This window comes from Chelon labrosus (assembly GCF_963514085.1).
Source record: "Chelon labrosus genome assembly, chromosome: 12".
Classification (NCBI taxonomy): Eukaryota; Metazoa; Chordata; class Actinopteri; order Mugiliformes; family Mugilidae; genus Chelon; species Chelon labrosus.
Window position 1 is genome coordinate 2,046,781 of NC_140345.1, and position 18,991 is coordinate 2,065,771.

The 18,991-nt window shown below is 43.7% G+C and overlaps 1 protein-coding gene across 1 annotated transcript; it reads left to right on the forward strand.

Moving 5' to 3' along the window:
• Positions 1–4,916: 4,916 nt before the first annotated feature.
• On the forward strand, positions 4,917–12,677 carry onecutl (one cut domain, family member, like; the record flags this gene model as incomplete). The annotated part of the gene is made up of 2 exons (XM_084557764.1): positions 4,917–6,115; positions 12,367–12,677. The coding sequence occupies exons 1-2, from the start codon at positions 5,071–5,073 to the stop codon at positions 12,675–12,677; spliced, it is 1,356 nt and encodes a 451-aa protein (XP_084413890.1). The 5' UTR covers positions 4,917–5,070.
• Between the last annotated feature and the right edge of the window lie 6,314 nt (positions 12,678–18,991).

An 18,991-nucleotide genomic window follows, 5' to 3' on the forward strand; every position in this document is an offset into this window, starting at 1 on the left:
ATAGATAGATAGATAGATAGATATTATGATGGCATTTATTACGATATGACAGAAGAAATGTTCTAGTCTCAACTGTTAGTTATATACAACACATATACTGGTTGTTTAAATGATCAGTTTAAAGTTGCTGTAAAATCTTTCTCATCAGAATCTTTCCATCAGACACTGAACACAAAACCACAAATACACTGATTTAAAAGGTTTAATAGTGGCACGTTAAAGAAGTTGGTATTTTATGATTCTGCTTCATCTTTGAATAAAAAGAAAAATGAGTTGTGCACAATGTGTTGAGGTCGCTTGTTGTGCTTCACTGTTGCTCTCCTTTAGTGTTTTGCATCACAAAGAAAATAACGGGACAGAAACAAATTTGTTTGGTTTATAGTTCTTTTTTTTTTTTTAATAGCTTTTAAAATCAGATATAGGTATGATACTCGCAATACAGCTGCGGACCTGTGGCACTTTTTAACCCAACATGGAAAAAGGAAACTGCAGTATGTAATGCTGCGGTGGTAAAATGAAGGAAGTTCGTGCATCATGCAGAAACCCATCGTGAAATCTCAATTTATCTTCTGCTCTAGCGTGGAACCATTTACACCTGTATTATTTTGTTACAAACATTTGTTTTTATTTCTCTAATTTTGTTGGTAGTTCTCAGTGTTTTTGTTAAATTGTCACAAACGCTAAAAACTTTTTTCCCCTATTCAAATAAGGGATGAGTATATGTCTGCACAAAACGTACAGTGTGTATTCTTACATGTGGCAATAAATCACTTGGAAAATCAACTTGTTGTGTTTTGTATGTATCATGTGCTATACCGTATGTATGTATGCGTATACGTTACAAGTGGATTTTACGCACACTTCAGAGAGAGAAAAGGTAACGTGAGCGTCTAACAGATCCCATATGTGTGTTTATGTGCGTGATTAAGTGGTGCATGGGATATATAGATGAGTTTATAGGGAATCTAAGCCTTGCAGCAGCCTAATCTTATATATACTGTATTAAAAAAATTGCAGTTATTATTACATTATAAGTTAATATATTGACGGCTGGGTGAATTTTCTGCTTACGGCGAAAACGTAGAAGTTAAATCAACTAAATTTCGAAAGATGCTGCTTTTACTCTTTTAATCCTTCAGTTCGGATTGTTCTTCCCTGATGGACGCTGCGTTAAACAGTCATTTAGATGTTGTTGTTGTTTTTTTTCCTTTTCTCTGCTGCAAACAGAGAGTCAATATCTCATTCAAAACTACAACCCCACGCGTGCGCCCCATCCATTATCATTTGCCAATAAGTGATCACGTTTACTCGGTGATTAAACAGAGGATTTGGGGAGTGTAAAGTACAGGATGAAAAATGTTACTGTTACCTTTTTCCATTCTGCTGCTGCTTCTGCAGCTGGGTGTCGGGGATGCTTGCAGGCCCACTGCTCTAACATGCACAGCACGTCTATGGCTGCAGAAAAAGAAAAAAAAAATTCTGCTTATTTATTTATTTATTTTTTCGTCTTCTAATAAAATATGAATTTATGAATCTTGACAAGTCGCAGACTGGAAACTCATCTGCTCAGGGAGGATCTATTTCTCCCTCTCCATCCGTTAACAGTGGGGCAACAGAAAAAACAAACCGCTTTTCTGTCTTTCTGTGCTTTGACTGATTCTGTTTATTTTCCAGAACATGCATGGTCATTTTAAGGTCACAGAAATGTCCCCTGACCCTTGACCTCCTTGCTATTGGCTGCTTGTAATGTTGGCGATGCAGGATTTGATGCAGCCATACATGTCCCTCAGGATGAAAGACTCCGCTAAATGGTTAAAATCTAAACACGCTCGGTATTGGCTTTAGATTAAAAGCTTATTCTACACCCACCATATCTAAAGTCACTTTGGATAAGAGCTGCAGCTAAATGACTGAAACGTGAGTATTCCTTGGTATATTTATTGCCTGTACTGGTAATGGAGGAAATGAAGATCCCACTGTTTCCCTTACTGCAAGTCCCTCTGAGAGCATCAGCTAAATGGCTGAAATGTAAATGTTTTGGCTGTAATGTTGCTGATCCCGCTGTTGCTCTCAGTGTGAGGAAAGTGACTCTGAGCATCAGCTCAATGCTTAAAATGGAAATGGCCTTATTAGTAGCGATCAAAAGAGTTGAAGCTTGAATTTATCAGTTAAATGGATGAAATACATTTTCATCGTAATGCGCCATTACGCATTGGCTTTTGTTGGGCTTTTTCTTTTTCCAGTGTTTTATTATAATGGATGTATGTGGCTGATGCAGACCCCAGATCTGACAAACCAACACCCTGAGCTTCCCTCCAGGCCCAGTGCAAAAAAAAAGTTGGGGCGCTTTGCAGCTCTAGTGTCAGCTTGCCTTCTCGGATTTTCCAGCCACAGAAGGTGAACTTTCACCCCGACCTCCGAGAGGACCTTTTATTTTCGCTCTGTAGCCGTTGACCATTTTTACCTCCAGCTACTCGCCATCCATACGCGCATCCCTCCGTGCTGGCTGTGCGCGGGGCGGATCGATAGGGCAGCATCTGCTCCGGGAAGCCGGCGGTCCCACACCGCGCACCGCTTCGCTGTTTCCAAACGCCAGAACTGCTCATCTCTGAAAATTAAACTGACAGACAGATATGATTAGTATGCGCTCTGCCTCCCTGCTTCTGTCTGTCTCAGTGTTTCTCTCCCAGGCCGTCGGGCGCGCAAACGTGCACGCACGAGCCTGAGCATGCAGACGAGATGCACATTTATTCAACGTACGTGCACGTGGCAGGTGCCAGCTCATATGAATGCACACCAGTCTCATATAAACGCGGGCACATATGAGGGCAGTGCACCCACAAACCGGCCTGCGTACACAAAATATACAATCTCACACTCACAAATGTCTGAAGGATGTAAATGTACACGAAATGAGATTCAGTGGACACACGCGTGAACGTGCACTCAGCAGCCCGCGCGGACAAGCAGTGTTTCTGCTCGCTGGTGCAGCAACAGCAGAAGGTCGAGGGTCTTCTGGAAAAAAAAGGGTCGCATTGATCTTGTTGGGGGACTTTCCAGACTCAAGTGTTGGTGTTGTGAGTGAATGGAGGCGCGTGCCGAGTGCTGATAAAGAGCTGAGCAAAACATGAGGGTCACTTTACATCGTTTATCCCGAAAAGTGGGATTTACGTTTGTCTTAAATCAACACATGGCTTGAAAAAAAAAAAATAGAAAAAAAAAATCCCTCTGGATTATTTGGTTCTAAAAAGGGTTAAAATATATAAAGGCTGCGGCTTGACGGCGCGCACCAGCGTGAATTAATTGAGTTTCTTTCTTAGTCAATAAGTTGGTGAGGCGACTCACATAACTGCATATACTCACCCTTAATTCAGTTTTTTTTAAATCATCTCTAGACCTTCTGATCTAGTTGTGCATTAATATCTAATATTAGAGTCAAATTTATAAATGAATAAATAATGGCAACAATAAAAATATCAGGTGGAACTTGTGAAAAACCTTGTATATCATCTAGCTGTACCCTGTCCTCATGATATAGATAATGTTTCACGGTGACCATAGCAGCAACATATTCACTTGTTACATATATAACGGCTGCAGGCTTTAAAATCCATTGATTAGACGCGATAAACAGCCGAGCCCTGCACAATGAGCGGGGATGTGCGCACATAATTCATAAGTTGAGCATGCAATCAGCTGAAGGAGGCTTAACCTGTGGGGTTATGAGAAAGGGAGCATCTCCAACTCCACACCTTCCCCGCCCGGTCACCTCCCCACCCCACCCCCACCCCCGGAGAGAAAGGGTTAATTGGAGTAGGAATTTCATCGCACATCTGTCAGATTTTTAAGGCCATGACGCACTGAAAGCAGGGAGTCAATGCGAGCAAGGGGGAGGAGGAGGAGGAGGAGAAGGAGAAAGAGTTGGTGGTGAGATCGATGAAGTGGCAGGCAGAGGGAAGAGGAGGAGGAGGAGGAAAATCTCACGAGATAATGAAAGAAGAAGAGGAGAGCTGCTAGTGTTAGAGAGAGAAGAAAAAAAAAAACACGAGGCTATACCCAGAGATTTTTTGGAGTGGGAAACAAAGATTGGAAAAAAAGAAGGGACGAAGAGAGCGAGCGTGGTTCGTCCGAAACCGCAGATGGTTTTCTTTTTTTTTGCACTCTGGTTTCTGTGAATGTAGCACCCCGGGGCGCAGCGGACCAATTGTGTGAATCTGCAGGGCTGCTCGGCGACACAATCGGAGAGATGCACAGGACGGACAACAGTCGCGGACGCGCTCTGAGAAGTGGATAATAAAGGTAGGTTCACGGGTCTCTGTCAAACCTGCGCATGTTTGTGGTTACATCTCCGAATCGCCATCGTGTTTGGTAGTTAGTTAACGCATCGTGCATGTGGAGTAAATATGCAAACGCACCGGTAATTTGCAGCGCCTCGCATGCGCGCTGCTCCTGTATTCACAACTTTGCGGGAGAACGAAAAAAAAAAATCGTATATTCAAGCTTGAGATCAGGTTTAAGCGAATAAAACTGTGATGTTGGGGGTTTTCTCGTGGGTACTTCCGCGGGATGTGTGTGGTTAAATTACTGAAGTGCTTCTTTAAATGCCATTGTCTGGGTGAAAATCGGTGGTAAAGAAGGAGAAGAGAGACGTTTTTCGGCTGTTTTCTGTCTCTGTAACGATGAAAGTTTAGACAACGAATAACAGCGGCCGTATTGTCTCACGCAGGCACAAAAGCGAGGCATCTGCCGAAGAACACAGCTGAGCACCAAAGAGACAAGCGGAGTGCTGATGCACAAGTGAGAATAAAATCACAGTTCAGGCTCCAGATGCTGTTGCTGTCACGTTTTCTGGGACTTTGAGGGAGTTTGAAGACACTACTTAACGTTATCAGATAATTAATTAGACACCCCATAAGCCCGGAAATCAATTAATTCACAAATCAATAAATCCATAGTCTGGTGTAACAAGAGACCTTCCAGACTGTTGGCCTGACTGTTGAACAACAATTACAAGAGAAGACCAACAACAGGCAGGGGCGAAAAATACAGATTTATTTGCTGAAATTGAAGATGGATGGGGGTCTAGGGGAGATGTCCCTCCACAGCCACTCTGATTTGGCTCACAGCCAGGATGGCAGGGCTATGCTGCACTCCCGGGACCTTTCAGCTGCCTTCCCCAGGCCTTCTCTCGGGGGCTCCTCCATGTCTCTGGAACATGAGCCCCGTCCACCGGGCTTTGACCACTCCATGTCAGCGCTGGGCTACAGCGGCGACTCCCCGTCCAGCTCCGGCAGCACCTACACCACCCTGACCCCCCTGCAGCCGTTTGACGACAAGTTCCACCACCACCATCACCATCACCCCTGCCTCCCCGTCAGCAACGTCATCGGCAGCTTCACCCTCATGCGTGAGGACCGAGGCCTCAGCACCAACTTCTACAACCCGTATGGCAAAGAACTGGCCATGTCCCAAAGCCTGTCGCCCCCCTCCACAGGTTCAGGCCTGGGTTCCGCCATACATGGCTATGGCAGCCTGGGCAACAGCCCCAATGGCAACGGCGGCCAGATGCTCCATGGTGGCTATGATGTTCATGGAGGAAGCCTCTTCTGCCGGACGTCTGATTTTGGTCGAGAGATGTCACCACCAGGCCTAGGAGGAGGCGATGTGTCAGTGAGTCACCAGCTGAATAAAATGGAGGCTCACCAGCACGCTACGGGCCACCACCCACACATCTACAGCCAGCACTACCAGCCCCACCATCACCCAAGCCAGCAAGCCGCCAAAATGGGCGAGCACCTTCACTCCTCATCGTCCGCCTCGTCCTCGCCAGGTGAGGGCATGCTGCCGGGCTCGCAGGGCAGTGGAGGCGGCACCGGGGAGGAGATCAACACCAGGGATGTGGCCCAGAGGATCATCACCGAGCTGAAGAGGTACAGCATCCCCCAGGCCATCTTCGCTGAGAGGGTTCTGTGTAGGTCACAGGGCACACTGTCTGACCTCCTGAGGAACCCCAAGCCCTGGGGCAAGCTCAAGTCTGGCCGCGAGACCTTTAAGAGGATGTCCCGCTGGCTCCAGGAACCAGAGTTTCAAAGAATGGCCTCGCTCCGGCTTGAGGGTAAGATCTGGCTTTGCTCTCTATTTGCCTTACACACGTACAAATACACACTTATGCTCGCACAGAAACACACCCGCTCTCTCCCCGTGTTTTCCCCAAACACCTCCCTTCTACGTGTCTTCGAAAAAATTCTCCTCTCCAGCAATCAGTATGCAGCTCAGGTTGATACATGAGGAAAAGCAAAAGCATCATACTGATGTTTCCCTCCTTCACAGCCCTGTGAATGTACCACTGGTTTGTCTGTTGTCTCATCAGCGTGGGTAATAAGAACTTAGCAGCACATTGAGGACAGTTTGGGCAAGAAAGGGGCCATATGTGCTGTTCCTTTGTTTACTTTGCTTCCAAACAGCTCCTATTGATTTGTACAGTAGCTACAATAAAAAAGCCACAGACATTTGCCCTCTTCTTAAATGAACCATGAAGATCAGCGTGTGCAGCGGTCGGCAATTTAATCGCTTTTGAGCCCACAAAATAATTTGTGCAGATATGCCATTCCGGAGCGATTGATTAATTTGAGCAGTGATTTATATCTGCTCAGCGCCTGGCTGAAGTTGAGTTGGCAAGGTAGCTGATGCAAATTAGACTTGAGCTTTTGCCAGACGTCTTTTATCAACGTCGTCACTGAGGCAATTACTGCGAGGCTAAATACAAATGTTGCTCAGCTCAGAAGCTTCTTCTTGCAGGTTTGTGAGGTTCTCAAATCTGGAAAAAAAGTAGTTAGTAATTAACTGGAGGTACCATCTGCTATTTTTTAATAAATTTTTTTTTTGCTAAAAATGCTAAACAGAATTTGGTGCATATTTGTTGTACATAATTGTAAATATATATATTTAGATGCTCCATTAACATTTTAAAGATGCAACTTTGCATTCAGAGAACTTTGCCCTATACATTTTTTCACCATTTTTAAACAATTTAATCACATTTAACTTGAAAAAAATCTAACTGATCTCTGGCCACAAAATCATTTGTTGCAGGCCTATTTGTATTTCTACATATTTCACGGGGGGATTGATTTCTTTTTTCTTTTTTCTTTTTTTTTGTTTTGAAAGGCACATTGTAATCTGCTGCTTGACATTTAATATTCTTTGGGGATGTGGATTGAAGACACGACAGCACGCTGTACAGTGCCGTGTTACAGTGTTGTCCCTCCACAGGGACCGAGGGCCCATCTGATACACGAAGCACAGAAAGGGATCCAAGTGAACACAGTAATATGAGACTAGCATAGAAGAGTGTGTGTGCGTGTGTGTGTGTGAGTGTTTCTGCGAGTGGTCTATGAGCTGCGGGGGTCTGCGAGCTGTACGTGTGTGTGAGCCTGCCCAGTTGATCACTGCTTTTCGCTCTCTGTCAGCAGCTCGACTGATTAAGCCCAACAACACAATAGGGTTCATAGGTAATGATTGTGCACTCTTGCAATCCCTTCACAATTATTGATCTTTGATTGTTCAACTCTGAGAGCACATGTGTACATCCTCCATTCAGCAAAACGTTACAGCAATCAAACCTCTTTTTTTAAAGATGAGTTATCTTGGGTGTTTGTTCTGTGATTTGACTGAAATGTTGTTTGATTAATCTTGTCCTGCGATGGGCCAACGCTTTGTATGCAAAATGGCCCTTTTCCTGTCCCACAGAAAACCACATCATCACGATCGAGCGTCCCTTTGTTCCTTTGAGCAGATTTGTAATCATTAATCATCCTCTCTTTATTTGTAGCATCCTGGTTTCTTCATCTTTACAAACACAAACATTATTTTAACGAGTCGGCGCGCCAAGTCCGAGCAGCCGATCAATCAGGCTCATAAAAAATTAAAGTCCCTACACAGAGAAGTGTGCTAATGTTTGACAAGCCTCCTCTCTCCTTGCTCCCACACACTCTGAAATTGCATATTTAGTTCTTGGCAAAGCCACAGTTTGGACAGCTCGGCACTTTTCTACATAACCTACTTTCCGAAGGGGGTTGTTGTTTTTTTCCCCCCCTGGCCAACCCCCTTTTGTTTAATTACAAGCCGCTATTGATTTCCATGGGAAAGAGCAGCACGCTTTGCCCACACACACCTCGGCCGCATCGGCAAATCGAGACTGGAATTAGAATGCGCTGTGCCCTGTGCTCCCCAGTCTGAAGATAGCTCAAGTGCTCTCTGCTTCACGCCTCAAGTTTTAAGATGATCCTCCCTAATGCAGCACTCGCTTAAATACATAGAAGGCCCTTGAGTGTCAGCCAGACACACTATGTTATTTCCATAACCATGTCTCTTTCTGTGGAGGGCTGCAGAGCTGTCGCACAGTAATTATGGAATGTAGTTGCTGCCATTTTGTGTTCAAATAACTGCAGAGACATTTTGTTAAACATGGAGGAGGTGATTCTTCGGATTTCTCTGCAGTGTCTTGTTTTGTGTGTGTGTGCGCGCTCTATGGATTACTGCACTGTATATGAGATGCATCTCCAGCCCATCCTCAGGCTGTGGAGGAGGCAATCAGGATTTAGTCAGAGAAGAAGGCAGGATAAAGACCACACAGCCGTGCTCCGACACTTAAAGTCGAGGAGGGGGGGGATCAGAGACTATAACTTTAAAGATGATGGCCGAAGCCCTTGACTAAAGGTCTAAATGAATAAGAAAGGTCAATGCGGTTTACGTGTCGGCTCCAGTGCCTGCACCACCCCCACAGTAATGAAAGCCACAAAGCCTTGTCCACCTCTCGCTGCGTACAGTCCACGTTCAGTTGGCAAGGCTCAAAAGTCAAAGCTGATTTCATTTGCATATCGGTGGTCGTGTACAGGCCGACGAGCGGGGCTGTTGTTTTTGTTGTTGTTTTCTTTTTTTTATCTGACTCTTGCAGCTCCCCCCATTGCTCCGGCGCTGAAGGGGTTAACCAGCCTCTGTGGGTCGAGGAGTCTGAGCTGCACAGATTTAATCAATAATTTCTATCAGCCCCTGGCCCAAGAAATCAGCAGGGGGTGGGCTGGGGCTGGGGGTGTGGAGGGAAAGGACAGAGAGGGAGGGATGATGGGGGGGGGGCTCTGGCTGGGAGGGGGGGTGTAGGTTGAGACGCCGGGGGGTAGGGAAAGGGCTTTCGATCACGTTTCAGCAACACGAGACACGGGCATACATCATGATTAGGGGCTGTTCCCACGATCATAAGAAGCCTATAGGGGAATATTTATGTCTCCTGGAGTAGCCCCAGTGCTGGGGATTTATAGCATGGTAATTGTGAGCCTTTTACACATGATTACAGCATAAGGAAGCATTTACTTAATGGTCGGCGTTATGATCGTCAGTAAGGGAGAGCTGAGGATGGGATGGAGGCGAGGAGGAGGAGGAGAGCAGCAGGACGCCGCGACTCCTCCGACGAGCCATAAATCCACGCTACGAGCAAGGTAGCCGGCACTATCATGTCATTCCTTTCATTACTACATGAGCTGAGAGTGCACCACTGTATACACCTGCTATAGATACAGCCCTCTTCCCAACCCCCAGCCCAGAAATATCGATGGCTGGGATGGTGTAACGCTCGTGAAAAATGTAGCATTTGGAGTTAAAAAAAATAAATAAGTAAAACCATTTCACTTGTGGTGATATTGACATGCCGCTGACATCTAGGCCTGTTCAGATTTTAATGAGACGTGGTTCGATAACTCTCAGAAATGCAAACGAGCTCTGGATTCCTAAAAGCTATCATGCCCCTGTAATCTCAAGATGACAAGAGTGCATCCCTGAGTCAAAACATTTCCTTCAGATAATGATTTTAGAGGCGAATGTTCGTGGGGAATTCACGGCAAGATTTATTCATCTCCAGCTGAGTGTTAAAGTTTCACAAACTCATCTGGACCAGTCAAAGGCAGGCGGCGCGGAGCACATGCAGCTCTTGGACCCGGGTCTGAGGCTGCTTTTGTGATGGAACTCGCGTGGAAAACAGATGGACTAAGGTGTTATGATAATGAGAACTTTTCCTTTGTGAGTTTGAGGGGCGAAGAGCTGGTCATACAGTAAACAGCAACAGCAGCCCTCGCTGTGTGAGATGTTTCCCAATGGGAAGCTGTAAACCAATCAATTGAACTTATCAATGCTATTGTGAGAGCAGAAGGCAGTATCGGTGGTTTATATAATATATGTTTTGCAGCATGTCTGTTTTGGATTGTGCCTCTGTGTGTGTGATATAGGCTTTCAAGGTTATTTCCAGCTGGTATCTCCATCTAATCAAGTCATTTTTGTCAGTAATGGAGCTCCATGCACATATCTCAGTGTTTTCTTTACACAAGTGAAAGAAATCTGCCAGCGCAGTGCCAGATTATTTCAACCACTAGAAAGCACCTTGTCCAAGAACTTTTTAGAACTAAGTGTCTTTTTCCTTCCTATCCTAAAAAATAGTCTGTATACAGTTGATAACATATATGGCGAGTTGACAAGATACTTATCTGGATGCTTTAATGCTCAGAAGGCCAAAGCATTACCCCAGTTATATACCCTCACCTTTGAATGCTTCTGAAACAGCATAAATATTTAAATCCTGCACTAAACTCATTAAACGAATTGTTTAAATATAAATATAAAACACATTAATAAACCAAAAGAGAAACTTGGATAAAAAAGCGCTAAAAGTCCTGTATGGGCACTAATCCACCATTCCTTCCTTACCGCGTGTGTGTCTTTATTTGTGTGCACGTGGTGTGCATGTGTATGCTCCGTTGTGCTGTGTGCACATACAGCAGTGCTTACACTTAGAAACGCATTTGATGCCATCAGCAAAACGGGCGCCCAACAGCCGCACCGTGCTGATTGAAACCTCTTAAAAGTGTGCATTTAGGTAATTGCACGACTACCCCACCCAACCCCTACCCCCCAAAAATGTTTTAGTCCACTTAAGGCTTCTAAACACCCTGGGCAATGCCGACTCTGCTTGTTTCACTCACCCCTGACGTAACCTGTCTTTAATAGAAAATAAATTAGTTCCCCCTAAAGTGATTATTACTCACTCACTGCCGCCACATGTAAATGACTTTTATGAGAAACTAATGATGTTGAAGTGTCCACTAAGGGAAAGGAAAGAGAAGGAAGTGGAAAGAGATAGATAGAGAAAGAGTGAGAGAAGTGGTGGTGGTGGTGGTGGGGTTTGCTCGGTGCACAAAGGCAGAGGTTGGTGTTGTGTTTCCTGTAAATACAGAATTACAGCGTGTTAGAGGTGAAAGGTTCAGCGATGGATATGCAGAGGAACATGCAGCCTGAATTCAAAACGCTCGTCTGACTCTCGAAATGGATCTCAGTTCAGCCCACACACATCAGCCTATTTTTCCTCACTCACTGAACAAAACAGTTTTCTTTTTTTTTTCTTCTTCTTTTTTTTTAATTTTAGACTTTTTCATGAGCAAATATTGATTACATAATTGGACGGGCTGCCGCAGCTGCAGTGGTGTTTAACCCAGACCCTGTGTTTTTATTTTGTGGTTGGTTGGACTGACATTAAAACAAAAATACAAATAAAAAAAACCACAAATTACCAGAAGATTTTGTCACCTCTGTTGACATTTACACAGTTTGAACATGGACAACTTTGACACAGAGTTAATTCTGCAAGAAATAATGAATGTTTTTGCCCTCTGGGGGCCGCTCATACAGAAATATATGAATATCAAGTACGGGAATGTTTTGACTAGAATGTGGCATTGTGTTTTATCAAATTTGTGCAGTTAATATGTCTCACAATTCTGTAAAGTGAGTGATTTTTTTTAGTAATAGACAAATATGTTGCAGGAATAATTACAAAATAATTACTGCTGTGTCCTACTATTGGTCCTTGTGCAGAATGAGAACATTGCTGTGCATCTGTGTATGTGTTAGAATGGGATTAGTTTTTTGGATACATAGGCTTTGTCAGTGGAAGATGACACCAGATTTTGTATTCTGCGTCTAGTTCAGGCATGTGTCAAAATAAAGACTGTTTTCCAAATGAGAATAATGAAAACCCTGATAGAAAACTTCAGAGCTTTGGCCTGGATGTACTTAAAGTTTTTTTTCTCCCCACTGGCAATAAGATGTGAAAGGTTGAACATCTTGATTCTTTTACTGCACAATGAAGCGAGTTGCTGATTCATCTCTTTTAACTAATCAAAGTTGCTTAGCTAATCTGTTTTCTTTCAACAAATCCACTTTCCCCCAGCTTAATCCATTTGTCCTAGTTAGCCAGCCAGTGTGTTTGCTAACATGTATCCTCTTTCCTTTTTTTTAATTTGCCTTTCATCCGTCTGCCTGCAGCTTGCAAGCGTAAGGAACAGGAGCAGAGCAAACTGGAGCGCAACCAGGGCCCGAAGCGTACCCGTCTGGTGTTCACAGACCTGCAGCGGCGCACACTCATGGCCATCTTCAGGGAGAACCACCGCCCGACCAAAGACCTGCAGGTCACCATCTCCCAGCAGCTAGGCCTGGAGCTTTCCACCGTCAGCAACTTCTTCATGAATGCCCGCCGACGCAACCTCAACAAGTGGGCAGACGAGGGCCGTCCCTCCTCGACCGGCTCCTCGGGCTCCAGCGTTTCCTCCTCCGCAGTGTCCTGCAGCACGGCGTGATGACGGACCATCAGGGAGGTGCGGTGGGGAGGGCGCTGAGGGAGCAAGGGGGCACATAGACTGGTCTAGGCAGAGATCAGCCGTAATAAATGTCCTCCTCGTTATCAGAAGGAGTGACGGAGCCAGCCATTATAGATGATTTTATGAAAATGAAGCATTTTCCCAAACCAAAGTTGATTGCTCCCTTGAAATGGAAGGGGCAATGCCTAGAGTGATATGATTGCAGGACGTGAGGTTCTGCTTGTATAGTCGAGGGTGCAAAGATGATTTGACTCAAAGAAGAGTCACACCCTTACATAGACACCATCTCATTGCATTATTTTGATTATATAGATTAGAGATAATGAGGGTATTACAAATCAGGAGGAAGCATATTTTGATGTACCTTCAGATCTATTCTCATCTCTCCAAATGTGAAGAATCAAGAGGTCCCATTTGCTTACATCTGGAGAGCTCCATTGTGTAACTTCTTAATCAAAAGTGTTCACCTTCATCCAAAGATGTTAATCTTCCACCTGTGTTTTTATATTCCTACTTTTCCTCAAGAATCAAGGTGAAAGAGGAAATAAGGCATTTTTTTTAAATTATCTTTTTTCTTTTCTGAAGAACCAAATTCCCCCCTTTTCCCATGGCGCTTCCATGGTGACGGTTCCCAGGACTGTATGGCGTCGTTCCAAGTTCGGAGCCTGGAACTATCAGGAGGGTTCTGTAGCGTTCCTGACTCCAAGCTGTCAATCATTTTACGTCAACAGGAGGCTTTCCTGTATTTTTTCAAGATGGTCCCGCCTTGAATGAATCAGAGTTTTCATGGGGGAACCACGGTGCATCTCGCCATATGCCAGGACAGAATCAATAAACACAAGTAGGACGCAGAAACAGACTTGTTGGTGCAGCCGTCTAGCTTTAAGACTCTTGTTGAGCTTCCAAATGAAAGCTCCACAGCCATGTTTGAATCAAAATCAAGCCAAAAAAAAAAAATAATCAACCGCCGAACACAAAGGCTCCATGGAAGAGAAGTACACCTGACACAATGTATAGTGACATTGTAGTATTTTTTTTCCACTCATTTCCAAATAACTGTACACACCTCTGCTCCATTACAAAAATCTTTTTTTACAGATGTCTAGAAAATGGAGGAATGTGATTCTTTCCGCCCTTTTTGTACAAATTTCAAGCACATCGCTCTATTTATAGAAACACGTTGGAAGTGTGGGGCAGTTTGTTTCAGCCCTGCAGACGTACAAGGTCATTTTTTTGGTCCACAAAGGAAAGGCTTTAACATGCCTCCTTATAGCCAGTAGTTAAATCAAACCAAGAACGTTTCAAATGCAATTAACTGATCTGATCAACGTATTTATTACTGCATTTGTGTATTTATTGTTTTTCCTTTTTCTTTCCTCTATTTATTTGGTTATTTATTTATGCTATCTATATACTGTAAGTATTTATTTAACAATGCTCTGTATGTCTGTGTGAAACTGAAGACTTTTTCTGATGGGCACTTTTAGCTGTAGAATCCCATCGTAATACCAAAGATTAACATTGCCTCCCTGAATGTACGGCCTGAATCCCTAAACCCAGTACCTGATCCCAACCCGATCCAGCCCAACCCACCCAGTGATGTTACGTATCTCTCTATCTTTAAGGCCTGGCCTTTATTTTAATTTATTTCTATGTTACCTTTTTTTTTTTTTGTAGGATAATGGGGAATTCTTTACTCTTGCAAATGTCTCTGCTGTCAGCTCTTTACGCCAAGGCCAAAGCTTGTTTGAATGTTGTGATAATATTTATAATTAATAATACTATGAATGATATCAGTAATAATAATAATGACGAAGATGACGTGGCATCCCACGGGTTCACAATTTGCTTGTAAAGTTGTGTTCAGACCAATGCCATCTGGCGGAGTGTGTAAAATGTCTGGGGACCCACTTAAAGCGCTGTCAAAAGTTGAGCCCTTCAGGGTCACATGCAAACATGCATGTGTCTGCCCCCCCACCCCCCAGTCCCTCCATCTTACTCACCTAGTACCCTCCCACATGCAGTGCAGACACTCTTGTCTATGTTCAACTCAGTGTGATCTCACTGTCCTCCATATGCCGAGCCCTTCTGCCAGTTGTCTCAGTTCCTAGATGATTTGTAGGGTTCACTCCTGGTCTTCTGGCTCTGAGGACCTTGAGTCTTTATTCCTTGGGTTCCCTGGGTTTTGGGGTTTGCTCTTGGTCTTATATGGTTCTTAAAGTGTGTTCCTCATCTTCTTTGGATCTTAGTTTTATTTAGTCATGATTCTGGAAGTCTCAGGAATCATCCCTAACCTTTTAGGTTCTGAGGGTTTGTCCTTGGTCTTCATGGGATCTTCTGGTGTGTTTCTCACCTTTTGGGGATGTTTATTCTGCTTGCAAGACATTCTAGGCTATTGGTTTTTATCCCTAGTCTTCTAAGGTCTCTAAGTGTTTGTTCTCCTTTGTTTGCCCCTGGCCCTGCAAGACTTTAGTAATTATTTCTGATGATTCGCGGTTCTTGGGTTTTTTTTCAAGGTCCCATAGGGTTCCCCTTAGAAACTTGCATAGTACACACTACGGGCGGGCATAAAAGAGGCCAGTACAGGTGATTCGGTTCTCCAGTGATTTGTGTGGATGCCTAAATCAGGAGAACCTCACCCAAGAGCTCATTCCCTGACCCCCGTGTAAATGATGCCAAAGAGTGGCAAGGCAACCTTGGCCATTTTCCACCCTCACTCTATCTCTCTGTCTCATTTTCTCTCTCTTTCTCTGTCTTTAACGTTGGAAGGGGCGGATTGCCGGGGCCCCCTTCACAGCATGCACTTGAAAGACGGGCGGTCATGAAAGAGGCCATCGACTTTTTCGTGGACTTCAAAGCGGAGGTTTTTTTCATCCCGTCTCCTCTCTGGGTATCTGGTCTGGGGTCCGCTCTTGGCCAGACCTGTGGGCTTTAGGGGGCATTCAAAGGGGGCGGGGGGGAGATCAGAGAGGAGGCTGAATCATCCAGAATGAGGATGGTGGTGGTAGCAGTGGTGTGTGTGTGTGTGTGTGTAAGAGAGGAAGGGGGGAACAGGAGGTGTTGGAGTAGCAGGGCATGGAGCTGAATTAAACTTTAATGAGCAACAATTGTAAGCATGCTGAGAGCGAAAGGGGGGCAGTGGTGGGGATGTGCTGTTGAGTCTGTACAGAGGTGAAAAAAATGAAAAAGAAAAGAGCTAGAAGGCTGCCGACCCCTGCTCGCTGCTGTCATTGAATCAAAGCTGAGGTGACACCTTTCAGGTTTCTCTTTGTCTCTCTGACTAGGAGCCTAAAATGGAGATAGAGCTTTTTGTATTGAGCCACCTTCTGCTCCGTGTCAAGCATGGAGGCTCTTCCCTTTCTGTACAGAGGGGCAGCAGGCGGGAGGAGTGAATCCAGTTGGCTGCTGCAGGTGATCTGCATTGCCATTTTAGCCTGCGGCACCCCCTAGTGACTTTTCTACAAAGTTGACCCTGAGACGAGCCTGGCAGCCGAGGCCATTGCAGAGCAATTCTGAGGAGTGCGTAAGTAATGATAACAACAATAAAAAAAAAAAAGTAGAACTGTAGAATTACTTTTTTGATAATGTTAAAAACAAACAAAAAAAAAAAAAAAAAAAAAAAACAACAACCAAAGATTGATGGGTAACTGCTGAATCATTATTTATCATAGGTAGTTTTAGCAGTTCCCTGTCAGAGTTACCGTAGCACTCAGAGGATTCAAAAAAAGCACCAGTGGGGTTCCGCGTGCTGATTATTTATGTTGCATAAACAGTATTATGTTGAGCTGGAACTGAGAAACTGACACGAGGCAGTGTCTTTAGATGGAAGTCTTTTGACTCTGTGAACCCCAGTGTCCCCCTGTCTGTCCCTGCCTTCTCCCCTGTGTGTACATGAAGACTTTACCCATCTACCTCAACTGTGTGAGATGTTGTGTGGCAAAGATATTCCTTAACCAAAGAATCCATCCTGTCAGGGTGTCTGTCTGTCTGTCTATCTATCTAACTATCTATCTATCTATCTTGTCTGTCCATCCGTCTCTTCTTCATGCCTTTTACTCCAAACCAAATGTGCTGGAATCAATCCGTGACAGGAGCCGAACGAGGCCCCCATGAAGTCCAGTATGCTAGAGTTGTCCCATTGATACATGTTCTGTATGTAAATAAAATCATTCTCAAGACCAAAAAAAAGAAGGAGGTGACAATCCAAGCAAGGAGGATCTTGCTGTAATCAACGTTGCCTGTTCCTTGTTTTCCGAAAACTAGAATTATGCGATTTGCTGTAACAGAAAAAGCTCAAGAATCAAGCGCTCATCCCAAAATACAAAGGTTAGAGGAGACAGAAGCTATTTTTCCACATTTGTAAGCCACCCCCCCACCCTTGTTTTTTTCCGAAATGTTTAGTGTAGTTGAAATACTGTTTGATCCCACTGTTGTAAGTAGGAATTAATGAAATCCATACAAAAAGCTTTAAACGGGGAAGAGTTGAGGGACGTATTTGACTGAGTCCGGGTTTCCTCAGCTTGGACTCGACCCACCATGCTTTATCGTGCCATTCTTGTCCATGTGTTAGACTTACTAATGAATGTGGCTAACCAACCAAAGGCTTTAAAAAAATGAAAGATACACAACACTTTAAACGTCAATCATGGTGGGACATTTTGTATCAACAACTAAAGAAAATCCCTTTGAATACCTCATGTGAAAATTGTTTGTTGTGATGTTGCACTAAAAAAATAAAAATGACTCATTTGTAACCCAACACTGATCTCTGTTCGAATTTGTTCTGACCTTTTTGGAGGAGTTTGTGGGGAAGATGTCTGGATTTTTTTTGAAAAGGCTGCATAATCGCTGTCTTAACGTGTGTCTTGCCAGTAAACTATATTTTTTGTCCAACAGAAATGCAAGAACTGACTTCCCCTATTTAAAGTAGCTTAGATATTTTTTTTGCATGTCAAAAATACAGGATATTGAGAATAACGTTATTGTTCTTCGAACTATCTTATCCAGTGCGTAATTTGTTACAAATCTCTGAGGCTCATCAGCAGTTGTACTGAATAAGTTCAGAAAAACATTCCGTCGTGTCAAGAGTTTTTTGGACTCCTTTGGTTTTCTGTAGTACAATATTTTAGCTTCTGTTTTTTGGCTATAACTACTCACACACTGGCTTGGTTATTGTCACAATTTATTTTGCCCTCCCCAATATATACTGGGGCTCTGACATCCTCATCATAGCCTGCAGTTATCCACTTCTACCTGATTGAACAATTCTCCAACCTGCCTACGATTCCGCTTATCTTCTTAAGCTGTCATCAGCTCTATGTTGTATTTGTATCATCATCAGATTCTACATGTACGCTTTAGTCAGATGTTTGTATCTATGACAGATGTATGTTTATCTCGTTCCTCCTATCCTCTCTCTTCTCTCTTTTTCTGTCTCTACCCGGCTGGCCTTACGCAGATGGCTCCCTCCATATGAGCTGGGTTCTGCTCAAAGTTTCTTCCTGTTAAGAGTTTTTCCCTGCCACCCTCACCTTCAGGCTTGCTCTGGGGGTTTCAGGTTGGGTTTCAGACCAGATTTCAAAAAGCGTCTTGAGATAATTTGTATTGTTATTGACGCAATTTAAATAAAATTGAATTGAATTGAACTGGTATATTTAGTGTCTGCTTCTTTCAGCACTGAATTGTCTTCAGAACTATTTACACATTTTCCCAAAATTTAGCTTCATTTCACATTTGCCATATTTGGGACATTTGGACGTCACCAAGAGTTTAAAATAAAATGTTCTTAATTTAAAAAATCCTTGTCCAAACGACATGGGTTTCTAGCGATGGACCAGTAGTGGGACTAGCAACATTTGAGTGATTTAAATAATTAAATTTACCATTCTTCTTCTTCTTTATCTTCAGGTAAGAAGATCAATAACACAATCATATCTGCATGACAAAGCAGATGCCAATTAGCTTTCCTAGGAACCTCTAAAGCTGGAGTCAAAATACCTGCACCTAACCTTCAATAAATTCTTTACTTTTTTTTGATTTTTTTTTTTTTACCAAGCCTCTGCTCTCAAACACTAGTGAAAGGGTCAGTAGAAAATAAAAACATATCAAAACAACATTTTTGTCTTACACAAGACAACGTTACTTGCGTATAGTCAGCTAGTATACAATACACTATCACATCAGCAATTTACCAGACATGACCAACAAGCCAATTTGCCAAAGAGTCAGAGTAATCCTTTCAGACATTTTTTTTTATGTCACCTTCAACAAACAAACCTGAAACCATGGCACAG